This window comes from Balaenoptera physalus (assembly GCF_965194825.1).
Source record: "Balaenoptera physalus genome assembly, chromosome: 9".
Classification (NCBI taxonomy): domain Eukaryota; kingdom Metazoa; phylum Chordata; class Mammalia; order Artiodactyla; family Balaenopteridae; genus Balaenoptera; species Balaenoptera physalus.
Genome location: NC_138888.1, coordinates 49,177,810 through 49,194,006, shown reverse-complemented (window position 1 = coordinate 49,194,006; position 16,197 = coordinate 49,177,810). Strand labels below are relative to the sequence as shown.

General features: G+C 42.8%; 1 protein-coding gene and 1 long non-coding RNA gene across 4 annotated transcripts in view; both read left to right on the top strand.

Moving 5' to 3' along the window:
- The window catches only part of LOC309667174, a 46,200-nt gene extending 42,139 nt beyond the window's left edge, over window positions 1-4,061 (top strand). For all 3 annotated transcript variants that reach the window (XR_014267572.1, XR_014267573.1, XR_014267574.1), the window contains one exon: window positions 3,027-4,061. This is a non-coding gene — a long non-coding RNA (uncharacterized lncRNA). The remainder of the gene's footprint in view (window positions 1-3,026) is intronic.
- A 5,860-nt stretch (window positions 4,062-9,921) lies between these two features.
- Window positions 9,922-16,197, top strand: part of SLC16A10 (solute carrier family 16 member 10) — a 138,004-nt gene continuing 131,728 nt past the window's right edge. Inside the window, 1 exon segment of the mRNA XM_082475299.1 lies at window positions 9,922-10,433. Coding sequence (XP_082331425.1) covers window positions 10,097-10,433 — 337 coding nt within the window. The 5' untranslated portion in view covers window positions 9,922-10,096.

Sequence of the window (16,197 nt, the reverse complement as noted above, 5' to 3'; positions counted from 1 at the left end):
GGTCCTTTTCTTCTCTTGTGTTTCCCACTTAGAGAAGTTCATTAGTGTTTTTTGTTGGGCTGGTTTGGTGGTGCTGAATTCTCTTAGCTTTTGCTTGTCTGTAAAGCTTTTGATTTCTCCATCGAATCTGAATGAGATCCTTGCTGGGTAGAGTAATCTTGGTTGTAGGTTCTTCCCTTTCATAATTTTAAGTATATCATGCCACTCCCTTCTGGCTTGTAGAGTTTCTGCTGAGAAATCAGCTGTTAACCTTATGGGAGTTCCCTTGTATGTAATCTGTCGTTTTTCCCTTGCTGCTTTCAATAATTTTTCTTTGTCTTTAATTTTTGCCACCCTGATTACTGTGTGTCTTGGCGTATTTCTCCTTGGGTTTATCCTGTATGGAACTTGCTGCGCTTCCTGGACTTGTGTGGCTATTTCCTTTCCCATCATGTCAGCTTCCCTTGTGTCCCATTTGCCACGAAGATTTCTTTTGATGTATACACCTCCAGGGCCGTTACACCAAAGAGCCCGAGAGCCACCGCAAGAACCGATCACAGCCAGCGCCTGCGGTCTGGGGCTGCAATCAGTGCCCCGGCACTGGCGGGAGCTGCCATCATCCTCCGGCCGCAGTCGCCGCGGCTCTGGGCCCTGGTCCCCACTGCGGTAGCTCGGCTCCGGCCCAGGGGCTCCGGATTCGCTGCCGCCCGCGTCTACCAGCACCTCCACGCCGCGATCCCCGCTCGCGGCCCCAGCCGCTGCCTGCCAGCCCTCCGCCCAGACCTCTAAGCAAACTATCTTAAAAAGAGCTTATTCGGTCATTTTTTGAGTTAGGGAGAGTAAAAATTGAGGCTTCTATTTGTGCCTTTTATCACAAACGTCCCACACATGTATCATTCTTTCTCCCCAAACCATTCTTTCTTCTCTTTGTCTTTCTTTTTCTCAGGATCCCCCTTTCCTCTTGCACCTTCTTTTCTGTCCCTCTGCTCCATTTAATTCCAGTTAAATTGCTTCATCATCCACTTTCTTCCTCTCTTTTTCTCTGGAGCTCTCTCTCACCCTGTCGCATTCTTGAGTTTCCACCTGATCTTGCTCAAAATAGTACAGACAGTTTTCCTACTCCCCATGCTCTCCTGAATTTCTTACCCAGTGGCTGAAAAACAATCCTAGGAGTCAGAGATTCTTAGAATTTGAAGGGGTTTCAAAGATCATCAAGTTTAACTGCTCATTCATGTTTGAATTCATACCTCCTTCCTGATATATTTGACAAATAACCTTTCTTTCACAAGTTTTTTTGTTTTTTAATATCTGTGTGTAAGGCATGTGCTCAACCTTTGCTTGAACACTCCAAGATAGAGGGCTCATTCCTTAATGAGGCAGTCCATTCTGCCTTTGGATAGCTCTGATGGGAAAGAAGTTTTTCCTTCTCTTGAGCTAGAATCTTTTCTAACTCTGACACATGGGTTTAATTCTATCCCTTAAGTTACATGGAACAATATGACAGTTCTTCAATATTTGAAGTTAATCTTCATATTTACTCTGGATTTTCCTCTTCTCCAGACTAAATATCTCTAGTTCTTTGAACTATTCCTCAAGTGATGTATTTTTAGCTTTGCAGTTATCCTCTTTTGAAGTTTTTTTTGTTTGTCTATATTTTATTTGAAGAGTGATGCACTGTGAGTGAATGCACCAGAGCAGGGGGGGAACTATTATCTTGCTCATTAGATCAGCACTGTCCAGTAGAACTTTCTGTTACGGTCAAAATGTTCTGTATTTGCGATGTCCAATATGGTATTCACCAGCTACATGTAGTTGTTGGGCATCTGAACTGTGACTAATGAGAATGAGGAAGTTTTAATTTTTAATTTTTAATTTAATTTAATTTATTTTTTGGCTGCGTTGGGTCTTTGCTGCTGCGTGTGGGTTTTCTCTAGCTGCGGCGAGTGAGGACTACTCTTCGCTGCGGTGCGCGGCCTTCTAATTGTGGTAGCTTCTCTTGTTGCAGAGCACGGGCTCTAGGCACGTGGGCTTCATTAGTTGCAGCACGTGGGCTCAGTAGTTGTGGCACACAGGCTTAGTTGCTCTGTGGCAGGGGGGATCTTCCCGGACCAGGGCTCGAACCCGTGGATTCTTAACCACTGCGCCACCAGGGAAGTCTGGAAGTTTTAATTTTATTTAACTTTAATTATTTTAAACTTAAATAGCTGCATGTGGCTAGTGGCTATCACAGTGAACATCACAATTCTAGATATTATACCTCTTATAATACAGAATAATTTTGCATTGTTTCAGAGTAGCTATAGATTCATTTTGAGGGTTTTTTTTCTTTTCTGAAAACCTTCACTTCTTTTTACTGATGCTGAGCCAGTCTATCGTCATTGGTCATTTAAGTATACCTGCCGTATAATGGGAGAAAGCCATTTTGTGTTAACCAGGGAAAGCCTGTTCTCTGCTATTCTTGATTCTGACTTGTGACTATCTATGAATTCTGAGTCTAGCTCAGTCTTCTCTGCTGATTGTACTTCCTGGTGTCCAGATTGCATTCCTGGAGTCTGGAATCCAGTGTCTGAGCTGATTTTCTATAGACCTTCTGCTTATTCTCATATTGTATTTGTCAATTATTTGTTCTATAAGAATATACAAAACACCTACCAGGTGCCAGGCAGGAGCTGCATTGGGTTCTGAGCAGAGAGAGATAAATAAGACAATACTTTCTCCAGGATTCACATGTCTCTGGCTCTAACCTGCCAATTTTGCAGTTTTGCTTCCTGTCCTTGACTCCTTATCTCAAGTTCTGTATCTTGGTCTTAAGTCTTATTGTTTGCAAGTGGGATGGGGATGGGCTGGGAAGATGGGTGGGGAGAAGAAAGAAGAACTAAGAGAAGTATTGTGGTACTCTAGGGAAAAACCGATCAAACTTCCTAGAGTCTGCACATTCTTTTTCTAGGAAGAGATAAGTAAAAACCTCCCAGTCATAAGCTTTTCATGGCCAGTAGTCAATTTGTCTGTCTTCTCTAACCATTTCCTCCTCCTTGATATCTCCACAGCCTTCTTCTTCGTGTTCAAAAGTATGGCCTGTGGAAAAACCAACAACAAAAAGAGGCTCTGGATTTTGTTTCTTTATTTGTTTTCCTGACTCCTTTAAATAACTGTATATAAGATAGTGCCCATCTTATCAGGAATTATTGGTTGAAAAATATACGCCCTTTAAAGGCCTCTCATGCAGGATAGGCAAAGGGGAGTAGAGCAAGGAGATGGAATGGCCTTAGGACAAGAGGGCAGAGATAGCTATTGCTTGAGGGTAAATAGGTGCTGTCTTGCTTCTCTGAAGTCCATCACAACTAGCTTTGGGACATGGGTTCCCCATCACCAGTGCCAAATTGCCCCAAACAGCTTTTGATCAACCAGAGTTAGTCATGGACCAGTTCTCTGCAGGATTCTCCCCACATCCCATCTTTCCCCATAGAAAGGAACTACCCTTTATTTTAATTTCCTGAGGACAGACTCTCAGATGACCCTTTCCAGGGGTTGGCAAACTAATCCAAAGAAAAAATCCCCACAAGCATAAGACTAGTGGGGAAATAGACACCTATAAGGGGAAATAGATACCTATACATCCCCCCCCCCCTGCAAGGGTCTCTCTTCTGGGGTCACTGGTATGTTAGGTTTTTAGGAAAAGAGCTTGCAGGGGCCCCTGTTGCAGCCACAACAATGGGGGGCATCCAGGGAAGATGGGAGAGAGGAGGACACTTCATCCCCTCTCTGATAGAAGACTGATATCTTGCTCCTAAAATAGAGATAGGCAATATTATATCTCTATACAAGAAGACAGGAGAAGTAATAGGAGGTTCTGAGGGAAGGCCATGATGAGGATCAGGAGACCTGGTGCCTTGCCACTGTCATGCTGTAAATGTGTGTGTCTTCGTGGAATAGTTAGCCATTTCCTTTTTCCCAGACTCAGTTTCTTCATTTGTAAGATGGGAGCATTGGACAGGATCAGTGTTTTTCAAACCTCAAACCAAAATTCATTTGTAGGTTGTAAAATCAATTTAGAGTTTTTACCAGCAGGTTGTTTTTTTTTTTCAATGAAATAAAATAGATCAGAATGCACTGTTGTACTCAGAATGTGCTGTATCATAAAAAATTGTTTTGTTAAACTTTTGTTCCAGTTTGTGTGTGTGTCCGTGAGTGTGTGTGTATGTACTGGGTTGAGACATCAAATGTGTTTCTAACTGTGGATCACAGTAAAAATATTTTTAAAATTCACGATTCCTGAAGTTCCCTCTGCCTGGTGTTTTAGGTTTCCCTGTGTCTGCAGAAGGCACTCCATAGGGATTTACTTACATGGTGATTTGGGAGAACAAGTTTCCATGACACCATCCTACACCTTCAACCCAAGCAGCCAGTCTTTGTACTGAGCCCAAGAAGAGCACAGCCCCTCAGAAAGTGAGGAGGGGCTGAGGTGTAACTGTAAGCCACGTTGTTACACAACGGATTCCATGACATCGTGTGGGCTTTTCTATACATGGACACAATTTCTCACACATCATACACTCTTTGGTTTTGCTGTGATGCTCTAGAAGAGACTCTTGCTTTAAGCAGAAAGTTGAACAAAGTAATAAGATCCCTTCTCTAGAGGTAATATCGTATGATTCCAAGAATACAAAATTTCAAGAAATATTTACAACTAAGGACATTCTTCCAGCAACAATAATGCTACAGCCCCTCCACAGGGAGGCACAGGTCACAGACAGCTTCTGGTCATTATCCTACTTCATCTCCTCAACAGTCTTAGGGCCTTGTGTCAGCAGCTTGTGAAGGGTCGAGCCAGGACTTGAGTTCAAATCTCCTGCCTCCAAAATCCTCTTAAATTCCATTGTACCACAGGGAAAGGGACTCTTGTTACCAAATTTAAATTATCAATATGTTTTCCCTTCTCATGACAGTAAATTTAATTCCATTTAGTATGCTTCAACAGTAGCAGGGTGCTAATGGTAGGACGCTGCAGTTGACAGATCTGTGTTGGGCAGCCATGCTTTGGGGACACTTGGTGTAGATGATCAAAGCATGGGGAGCCACAGGCCACCAATAGGACACACTCCTACAATTCGGGATTGGGTTGGACAGTGTTACCCTCTGCAAATGAAGCTGATTAAGCATCTAATCCACAGTTCTCGTGCCAGAATATTTGCAAAGAAAATGCTGCTAAAGAACGGGTTTCCCTAAACCTCTTTAGTGATACTAAAATATATCTGAGATAAACTGTAGTATGACTGAGGTAGCACTGTCTGGATGGAGTGTGGGGTGGATGGATTGGGGTTAGAGGCTGAGGAATTGTGTTTGGGTTTCAAACACTGACCTGCGGGCTTCCCTGGTGGCGCAGTGGTTAAGAATCCACCTGCCAATGCAGGGGACACGGGTTCGAGCCCTGGTCCGGTAAGATCCCACATGCCGCAGAGCAACTAAGCCCATGTGCCACAACTACTGAACCTGTGCTCTAGAGGCCGCAAGCCACAACTGCTGAGCCCGCATGCCACAACTACTGAAGCCCGCGTGCCTAGAGCCTGTGCTCTGCAACAAGAGAAGCCACCGCAATGAGAATCCCGCGCACTGCAACAAAGAGTAGCCCCCACTTGCTGCAACTAGAGAAAGCCCATGCGCAGCTATGAAGACCTAACGCAGCCAAAATTAAATTAATTAATTAATTAATTAAAACAAAACAAAAACAAAATAAACTGACCTGCAGACAGGCAAGTGACTGGGCCAGGGTCACACAGATGGTGAAGTGACAGAGCTCATCTTCTGATTCCAAGTGCTCTTGCCACCATAGCCTGTGTCTTCTGTTGGAGGGTGTCAGCATAGCATAGTTTGGAGACATCTTCTCTGAAGATTATTCAACCTTCTTAACCTGGTTTTGGATCCCCTAATAGGGGTTTGAGAAGGCTTATTGAACAATCAACAGTATAAAAACTGATGCACAGTGTTTTGCTTTTAAAGACACTTTATATAAAAATAAAATATGTGAAGAGAGAAGTCATTGCATTAGAAGTTGTTTGCATTAGAAAAAAGAAAATGTTGAAGTTACTTTCAATTAAGAATGTAAAATGGGTAAATGTGTACACATAGTTAAAACTTACCCATTTAAGATGTAGGATTGGATCTAACAAGCTATAAAATAATAAGAGGTTTCTTTTTTTTATTAGGCTGGTGTTCATTATCTTAATCTAGTAGATAATGCTTTACTGTCAAAGTTAGACCAAAGTAAAAATAAAAACTTAATTGTTTTCTACTGTATTAGCAACAACCAGTTAGAAGCTCTCCTGGAAAAAAATTCATTCACAAAATCAGTGACAACAACATCAGCAGCAACAATAACATGAAAGTGAAATGTCTGAAAATAATCCTAATGAGAAATGCATGGGACTTATATGAGAAACATTAGTAAACGTCACTAAGAAAAAAACATTTCCCTGTTGGGAAAAGTGGAGAATGACTATCAAGAGACCATTTATAAAAAAAGACATACAGATGATTAATAAATATATTTGTCACTTATAACTAAAGATTTGAAAAATAAACTAATAATGAGATTTCATTTTAATCCTAAATTGGCAGGATTTAAAAATAATCATATTATTCCCTACTTCCTGAGGGGCACTAACATGGCATTCTCATATAGTGCTGGTGGGGTTATAAACTGACAAAGTTGCTTTAAAATTTATCAGTGTGTTTAGTGTCTTAAAATATGCATGTGCTTTTCACCAGTAATCTCACATCTAGAAATTTATTCTAAAAAATTATCACAGATGCTGATAAATATTTGTGTGTAAGGATGTTTATTGCAGTATTACTTATAATCGTGAAAAACCGGAAATAAATTATATGCGCAGTGATAGGAAATGGTTAAATCAATTATGGTCCATCTCTATAGTTGAAGCCTATATAGTCACTAAACATGTTTTTGAAGAATATTTAATAACATGGGAAGTTATTTATGATACAGTGGCTTAAGTGAAAAGAATGCAGTGTACAAAATTGTGCTTTGTTATGTATATTAGTTTACTAGGGCTGCCATAACAAAATATTGCAGACTGGGTGGCTCAAACAATAGAAATTTATCTCTCACAGATCTGGAGGATAGAAGTCCAAGATCAAGGTGTCAGCAGGTTTGTTTGGTTTCTTCTGAGGCCTCTCTCCTTGGCTTGCAGATGGCTGCCTTCCTCCTGTGACCTGACTTGGTTTTCCCTTGTGTCTCTCTCTTTCTGTGTCATAATCTCCTCTTCTTATAAGGACACCAGTCAGATTGGATTAGGGCCCACTCTAATGGCCTCATTCTAACTTAATTACCTTTATTATAGGCCCTATCTCCAGACACAGTCACATTCGAAGGTACTGGGGATTAAGGCTTCAATATGATTTTTTTGCGTGGGGGGGGAGGGTACACAGTCCACAATACTGTGATTCTGATTTTATTTAAAAATGCAAAGAAAAAAAAAAAGACTGGAAGGAAACATAGTAGATTTGTAGCTTTGTGAGCAGTCCTGAAGATTCATAACATGTGGTAACTGGTAAATAACTTTGCTGATGTACAAATCTAAGTCACATGGACCTTTGAAGATGGCCTGCGGCAAAGTCTACTGGGAATCCTCATCTCATTGGGCTTCTTTATTTTTCATTCATCATCTTGGATGTAGCAATTTTTATTAAGGGTTAAAAGACTCGTAATTTTTTTTATGATGCCATACCATAGTTTATAGGGGAAATATGCAATAATGGTAGTTACAAAACTGATGCTCTATCCTCCATAAATACATAAATAATTAAAAACTATTAAATGTTAAGAGAGGTTATATGAGTGGTATAATAATAAATTTTAAAAATTTTATTATTTTTTATGGTATCTACTATAGCGAGCATGTATTACTTTTATATTGGGAAATAAATTCATGTTGTTTAAAAAATACTGACAATTTTCCACCTGAAAATATGGGATGAAGTTGATGTGATCAATTCTTAAAAAAATTTTTTTTAATTCAATTCAATTTGGTTCAACAACTATTTGTTGTTCACTTACACTGTGCGTGGTGCTATGGTTCAAAGCTCCATGAGACATCATCTGACCGTCTGAAAATTCTTACTCTAGTTAAGGAGACTGAAAACCACTCTGCTGACTGTGAAAAGTGTTATAAATAAAATATGGAAGCCTGGAGGGAGAATTGATAAAGGTGACTTCGTTTTAGAGTTAAGCCTTGAAGATAGAGTGAGAATTCACCATTCAAAAGAGGGGAAAGAAGGTCACGCAAGGAGGTGTTTATTCCCCCCTTATTTATGTACTTAATCATTTATTTATATCAATATTGACTCATGGATATCTGTTTTATATTTTGTGTTATAATCCATACCTTTTTTTTTTTCGGATGTGCTTTCTTTGCTCAATGAAATGTTGTGACTTTCAAAGTCAACAGAGGTGAACATCATAACTTTTAGTGGTTATATAGTACGTATTCAATCAATTCTCTACTGATGCACACTTTTGCTTCCACTTTTTTTTTCCAGCAGTGCTGGAATAACATCCTTGTACATTCATTTTTGTGCACTTGGGCGACTGTTCTTTAGTTTACCATTCTAATCCCATCCCTAAGACACATACTTGAGCTTTGCTCCCTGTTCCTCAAGTACACCCTGCTTTCCCTTAGCTTCCGCTATTTACCTAGAATGCTCTTCCCCTATCTTTGCCCACTGAAGTTCCCTGTATGATTCAGGGCTCAGTTCAAAGGCTATTTGCTGTATAAGTTCTTCTCTAGTGTTTTGAAGGAATTTAATGGTTCCATCCCACTTCTCTTTGTTGTATATGTGTTGCCTTTGTTGTATATGTGTTGTAACACTTATTATCTGACACTCCTATTCTATCCCAGGACTTCTAATAGATTTTGAACAGGTAGAGGCAGATATGTGATCAATCACACTCATTTGTGTACTCCATCATAAAGTAACTAGCATATTTTGACTCTGAAGTGAAGAATCTGAGTAACTGAGAAATTAAGAATTGTGCTCAAGGGACTTCCCTGGTGGTCCAGTGGGTAAGAATCCGTGCTCCCAATGCAGGGGGCCCAGGTTCTATCCCTGGTCTGGGAACTAGATCCCCCATGCATGTTGCAACTAAGACCCCGTGCAGCCAAAAAAAAAAAAAAAAAAAGTGCTCAATATTGCGCAGCTAGTTACTCTTCATTTCTTTTACATACATTGTTGCTCCATGCTTCAGGGAGACAGAGGAGTTGAATACAGGTGCTAGTGTTTGTTTAAAGTACAAACAACTGTGCTGTAGTTTAGTGTTTTTCAGCTGTCTGTCAAAAATGTTTGTTATTTGAAGACTTTGGTGTAACAGTCTTCCAAAATGAGCCTGTTCATTATGCCAAGTATTCACAGGAAATTGCATATGAATGCAGGAGAAATTAAACAAGGCCTCTGATCTTTCCGACTTCCTTTTTAAGTCAGCAGGTGGCATAACGTATCTTATGTATTAGAACTAGTAATAAGAGGTGAATGCCAAAAAACAAAACAAAAAGAAAACAAAGAGACAATGTTACTTTGGTCGTGAGGCTGTCAGTGAGCTGAGGCTAAAGAAGGTCCCGCACTGTGGTCCTGATGACCCACCCAGCGTGCACCTAGGAGGAGACGCGCCCCTTCCGTTAACACTTTGTGGCGGGGTGACCTACACATCTGTGACCCCCGCCGGGTAGGAGGAGGCCTCGCTGCAGGCGCGCGCGCAGATACAGCCACCCGCAGGCACCTGGCTCCGCGCGCCGCGGGAGGGGGGGGGGTGGGTCGGGGTAGGTCCCACCGCCGACCACGCCCCCAGGAGGTGGGGCGGGGGGGCGGGGGGGCGGGGGGGCGGGAGTCTTTAAGAGCGGGTTGCCAGGCCGCCTCCTCAGTTAGGGTGCGGGGCTGTGGACCGGGAGGCTTGAGTCTTAGTCCTGCGCCGCCTGCCCACGGGGGGCTCCACCACCCTCACCTCGGCCTCACTAGCCCGCCAACCCAACTCGGCGGCTCCTCCGCGAGCCTGCCGGGAACTCGCGCCCCTCGCGCTCCCCGGCCCCCGAGGGGGCCGCCTCGGGCCATGGTGCCCTCCCAGGAGGAGCCCGCCGCCGCGCGGGGGACGAGCGAGGCGCAGCCGCTCGGCCCCGCACCCCCAGGGGCCGCTCCGCTGCCTGGCCCGGGACCCTTGGATGGCCCGGAGGCGGCGGGGCCCGAGAAGGTGGAGGTAGAGCTGGCGGGGCCGGCGGGCGCTGAGCCCCTTGAGCCCCCTGAGGGCGGCTGGGGTTGGCTGGTGATGCTGGCGGCCATGTGGTGCAACGGGTCGGTATTCGGCATCCAGAACGCCTGCGGGGTGCTCTTCGTGTCCATGCTGAAGACCTTCGGGTCCAAGGACGATGACAAGTTGGTCTTCAAGACAGGTGAGGCACAGCACCCGCCGCGACCAGCCCCGAGGGGGCTGGCGCGGGGACCCCCGCGCATCCGGCGTGCGGAGCGAGCGTCGGCGCCGCCTAGTGCGCCTCTGTGGGTCCGTGTGTGCGGAGGTTGTGAGGGGTGGGTCTGTCCAATTGCAAAAGCAGCCTGCTCGGTGCGCCTGTCTTTGTGTTGAATCCAGATGTAGGCACTGTATTTGGAAACAAGTCGCAAAACTTATTTGCTTGGATCTTCCTGCTTTCCTCTCTGCAGAATAGGGGCTAAGAGTCTGCGGTAGACTTTCTCTTAATTTTTGAAAACAAACAGACCCTTCCAAACCCAATTACACCGCTCCGTCATTTATACGGTCTCTTTCGTGACCGTGACGGTTGGGTTTTTGTTCATCTGCCCCCGGCGCTGCAGAGGGCTGTTTGTGTTGCGGGGAGGCAGGGTTGGCGAGATGAAAGATATGTATTCCAAGGTCACTGGAGTTCGGAAGCGGGCCCTGAAGGAACCACGGTTTCGTGGCGTTTTTTCTTTTGGGGGGGGGGAAGGGGATGTCACTCTGCTAAATATAGGAGACAGCCAGATCAGGGACTGGGAAGAGGGAGATGAAGGGTTGCCCTTTCCTAGTGTGTTCTTTGTCATATTTAATCATATACCAAATTAGATGAAAAAGGTGCACACTCAAAATTTTTTTCCGTGTAGAGGGTTGGTTATTACCTGATCTACCAAATCCAAGACCTTCTGTATAATGCCTTTACGTACATTATTTCACGTCATCCTGCAAGGCAGGCGTTGTCAACCCCATTTAGGTGAGAAAAGTGAAGCTTGTTGAAATAAAGTGTCTTAATGACCCCAGAATGGAGATAAGACACGCATCTTATGACTTAAAGGGCCAAGTGATTTCCATTACTAAATCAGGCTCCCTCCTTGCCATTTGGGCAACTATATGGTTAATGGTCTTTTTTTCTTTTTTAACTTTAATTTTCATTTATTTTTAGAGTTTTCCTTAGGTCTTTAGTGTGCATACAAAAAATATGCAAGACTCATAACAAATTCTAAGAGAGAGGTAATGTTGGGAGTTTTAAAGCCTTATATATAAAGAGTATTATACTATATGTATCATTATTCAGCTTTTCTTCTACTCTGCATTGTGTTTGCAGTTTATCCCCATAATACCTCAATTTGAGCTGGTAGCTTAAATTCTTTACATTTTAACTCATAGTTTTCCATTGTATGAATATATTATACTTTATATGCATTTTTCCTTTAATAAACATTTAGGTTACTTCCAAATATACTATAGACAATGCTGCCATGCATATTCTTGTACATTGGCTCCTTGCGCATGTGAATCAGGTACCATATTTAACCTGGAATTTCTGTTCCTTAAATAGCTTTTAAAGCTGTTGTGTTCTGCAGGTCACAGGGTTAGGTACAAAAAGTGTTCAAAATGTAATATGATGTACCTGCTTGGAAGGCAACTATTGTACAGTTTAGCAGGATAGATATGCATATGCAGTAGTAAACAAAAATTATTTTGTGTCTTTTCTCTATGAGTATCAGGTATCTGGGAGGAAAAAGCCCAAGGAGGCAGAATTCACAGAGTCAACATTTTAAGAGTAGTTCCTTCAGTATTTAGCATATTCTTGCCTGGGATTACAGACGTTTATTGCAGTCAAAACACCAAAACAAAACAGTCTTTTGTTTACCACTGGTTTTGCAAACTCAGGTGAGTAGATCCATTGGTGTCTGTGGAGTGTCTTATTTTTTCTCCTTCCTAACTTTTTCTTGAGAGAGAGAGTGAGCAACTGCTGGAGAGACACCATAGCTTTACCAGGGATCAGAGTTTTGCAGTGTCAAAGCCTCTGTCTCTCTACTGTCCCCAAGGTTCCCATTGCTACAATAGGCCAACTCTGGGTAGCTGAAGGGGAGGGAGGCCACAGGGACCTGCTCTCTTGAACTTTTTGAAACTCTCTATTTTCAGTTTTGTTGAATGTCTTTCTCCATTTACTCATTTAAATCCTTGACGGCTTTCAGCCGTGTTTGTGTGTGGGGGGGTGTGTACCACACAAACAGGTATACAGGTGTGCCAGCTAAATACTGAAGATCTTGGTGCTCGTCTGCATGACTGCCATGTGTGGTTGGTTGTGCCCTTGCACAAAGGTACACAACTCAGGGTCAGTGGTGACTGGAAACCAGCCTGTGCTCTGGTTGCCCTTTATCTAATTCCTGCAGAGGGGCCCTGTGCACTTGTAATGGCCCTGTGTAACACCCCAGCTAGATGGCACAAAAGCCTGTACTTGTACTTGGTTGATATGTGAAACATGTACAGCAGATAAACTTTAAGGTCTGAGGTCACCTCATCGGTGAAAAAATGGTGACAGGATAGTCTTTTAGCCAGTTAATGTTGAGATCCACCCCCCTTCTGTCTCTATCTCCTTTCTTCCCTCCCTTCCTCCTTCTCTTCCTCCCTCCCTTCTTCCTTCTCTTCCTCCCTCCCTTCTTGCTTCTCTTCCTCTCTCTCTCTTCCCCCTTTCTCTTTCCCTCCCTCCCTCCATCCATCTCCCTCCCTCCCTCCCTCCCTCCATCTCTCTCTCTCTCTCTCTCACACACACACACACACACGCACACACACACACGTGTTTCATATAAAGTCTCATCTACAGTAGGCCCTGAAGTGTTTGAGAACACCTGCTTTGAAGTTTGACTCTTCAGTCTTTTTTATTTGGATATTCTAATGCTGAGTCATCTGTGATCAAACGTATGCTAACTTCAAGTACAACATAAAACATATCTGGAACTGTTTAAGGCTTTTATTTTTTCAAAGTTTCGGTCCATTTTCGAAGTCTGGAAGAGAGAGACTAGAGCCCGTGCATTCCATATCCTCTCTCTGCAGCCGCTCCCTCCTTTTCTTTTTTTTTTTTTTTTAATTAATTAATTTATTTATTTTTGGCTGCGTTGGGTCTTCGTTTCTGTGCGCAGGCTTTCTCTAGTTGTGGCAAGCGGGGGCCGCTCTTCATCGCGGTGCACGGGCCTCTCACTATCGCGGCCTCTCTTGTTGCGGAGCACAGGCTCCAGATGCACAGGCTCAGTAGTTGTGGCTCACAGGCTAGTTGCTCCGCGGCATGTGGGATCTTCCCAGACCAGGGCTCGAACCCGTGTCCCCTGCATTGGCAGGCAGATTCTCAACCACTGCGCCACCAGGGAAGCCCTCGGTCCATTTTCTGTTACGTTATTCATGATTGATAATTCCGGCATTAGAGGGCAGTCTCCATGTGTTCATTAGCTTCTTTATAATTATAAGCCCAAGGATACACAGGGAGGTGGTGGTGGAATGGGAACCTAGGCTTCCAAATGATGGTTCATATTTCTTGAGAACTTCGCATGTGCCAGGCCCAGTGCTAAGCACTTTACATGCATTCCTATTTTAAACCTTACTGCAACTCCATGAGATAGGCTTTATTTATTTATTTATTTTTAAAGAAACTTATCTGTTGAGCTTTTATTTATTATTTATTTAATTTATTTATGTATTTTGGCTGTGCCGGGTCTTCGTTGCGGCATGTGAGATCTTTAGTTGCGGCATGCACGTGGGATCTAGTTCCCGGACCAGAGATTGAACCCGGGCCCCCTGCATTGGCAACATGGAGTCTTACCCACTGGACCACCAGGGAAGTCCCGAGATAGGCTTTATTTAATCTTTCTTTTCAGATGTGGAAACTCAGGCTTATAGAGATTAAGTAAGTGGTGGAGCCAGGGTTCAACCTCAGGTTTATGTGACTTCAGAAGCTAGGTTTTTAATGCTAGATCATGTTGCATTGGCTAGATAACATTCTGCTAATCCAACCTTCTTTATGTTTGGTTAATTCAAGTGTTAGAAATTGACTGAGTACTATACCAAGAATTCTGGCGTTAGAAAAGAGGTCTGAAAGATTAGGGTCCCTGTTTCTTGGTCTTACTTGGCTGTCAGTAAGCAATTGCCAGTTGTTGATGTCTCATTGAAATAGATTTTTGGGCGTTCTCTGGTGGTCTAGTGGTTAGGATTTGGTGCTTTCACTGCTGTGGCCCGGGTTCAGTCCCTGGTTGGGGAACTGAGATCCTGCAAGCCGTGTGGTGTGGCCAAAATTAAAAAAGAAAGAAAGAAAGAATTAGGTTTTTGAAGTATAGGGAGATGTTCACGGAGAAGCAAGATAATTTCACATGGCATTCAAGAAGAAGTCTGGGGTTTCCTTTGAAGAACCAGGCTCCTTTAGACTGATCCATAGCAGGACAGTACTTCCAGGCAGAACTGAAGAGGAACCTTCCTCAGGCTTTACTTGTTCTCTTCAGGGCTCTCTTACCTCTTTCTATGTCACTGATGATCCACCCAAAATTTCTCAGAAAAAGGGCGTGGAGAAATTCATTCACACTAAGATATAAGCGAGTTTACACATCTTAATGTTACTCCTTATTCATTCTACAAATGTTTACCAAGTATCTGACACCCTCTGTGCTGGGCACTGGAGGTGGTAATAGAGAGAGGAAGTCAGCTGTTCCCAAAGAGAACAGCTGATTCCCTTTTGATCTGCTGTGGGATACAAATAAGTAAACAGAGTACTTCTCTTTGCAGTATACCAGGACTCAGTCTTAATGTAAGAGGCTGAAATTCTAAGGAAATTCCCACGAATGGTGGAGGCTGGGAAAGGCATTTGATGGCCTCTTCTCTATGGCAATAAATCTCACTTCGTGAAATTAAGACTTTGGAAAGGGGAAGAAAGCCGAACTCCGATTTAGGCAGTAGAACCAATTAAAAATGTTGAGTGCATCACAGCCCTATTACGTTATCCTGGCTGCTGTTGACATGGCACTCAGAGATATGCCTTGCACGTACTGCTGTGTTAGAAAGGTCCATCAGAGGGAGCAAGCTGAGCTTGAGTTGTCTCTTTTCAGTTAAGTTTTATCTGTTCATTTGTACCGTGCTTCTTGCTGGGATGGGGGGAAATCAGACACTTTTGGGAAAACTAAAACATACTGCAATTAACTGGAACATTGTTTTCCCTTAGAAATTGCAACTTTGCTTTAACTTTGGTTATTGGAAAACCTATTTTTAGTTCCTTCATGGAACTGAGAAAGATTCTAGGGTTCTTTTAGCTTCCTGACACAGTGCTGTGGATATTCTCTGGGATTTTTACTAGGGTATTAGTCTAGTTTACTTATCTGCCTTCTTCCTGGAAAAAGAAAAAAATATTTTAGTGGTATATTGACGTTTAAAAAACAACTATTTAAAACAAGTATGTTCTCAGAATCAGTATTTAGGGTCATTAGTGATATTCTTTTGAAGAAATTATGTCTTTGTGGTCTAGAGGCTTGGTCAAGAAGACCCTTACTTCTTTTAGTAATTCCCAAAATGTGTTCTTTAATAGCCTTTCTTTAAAGAAGAGGGCTGTGGTTAAATAAGTTTGAGAAACACTGCACATTATCTTCCTCTTTTGGATATTTTCAAGTACAAATGAAGGTATTAAAAATCCAACAGTTTTAAAGGAAAGTAGGCTATCAAAAAGGTCCAAAAAGGGAGGCTCTTTGGTTATAATCATTAACGCAACTCTACCTTCCATGTGTGGACGTAGATTGCCCTTCAGATAATACCTGACTCTTATTTGCACTCAAAGAGAGGTTGAAAAGCCAAGAGAACTCACTTATGGCAGCTGTTACGATGCTTGAATTTCCTTCATTCTCTTCCGTCTTAAAACATCCAACCTTATATTCCATGTGAATTCATCTCAACTG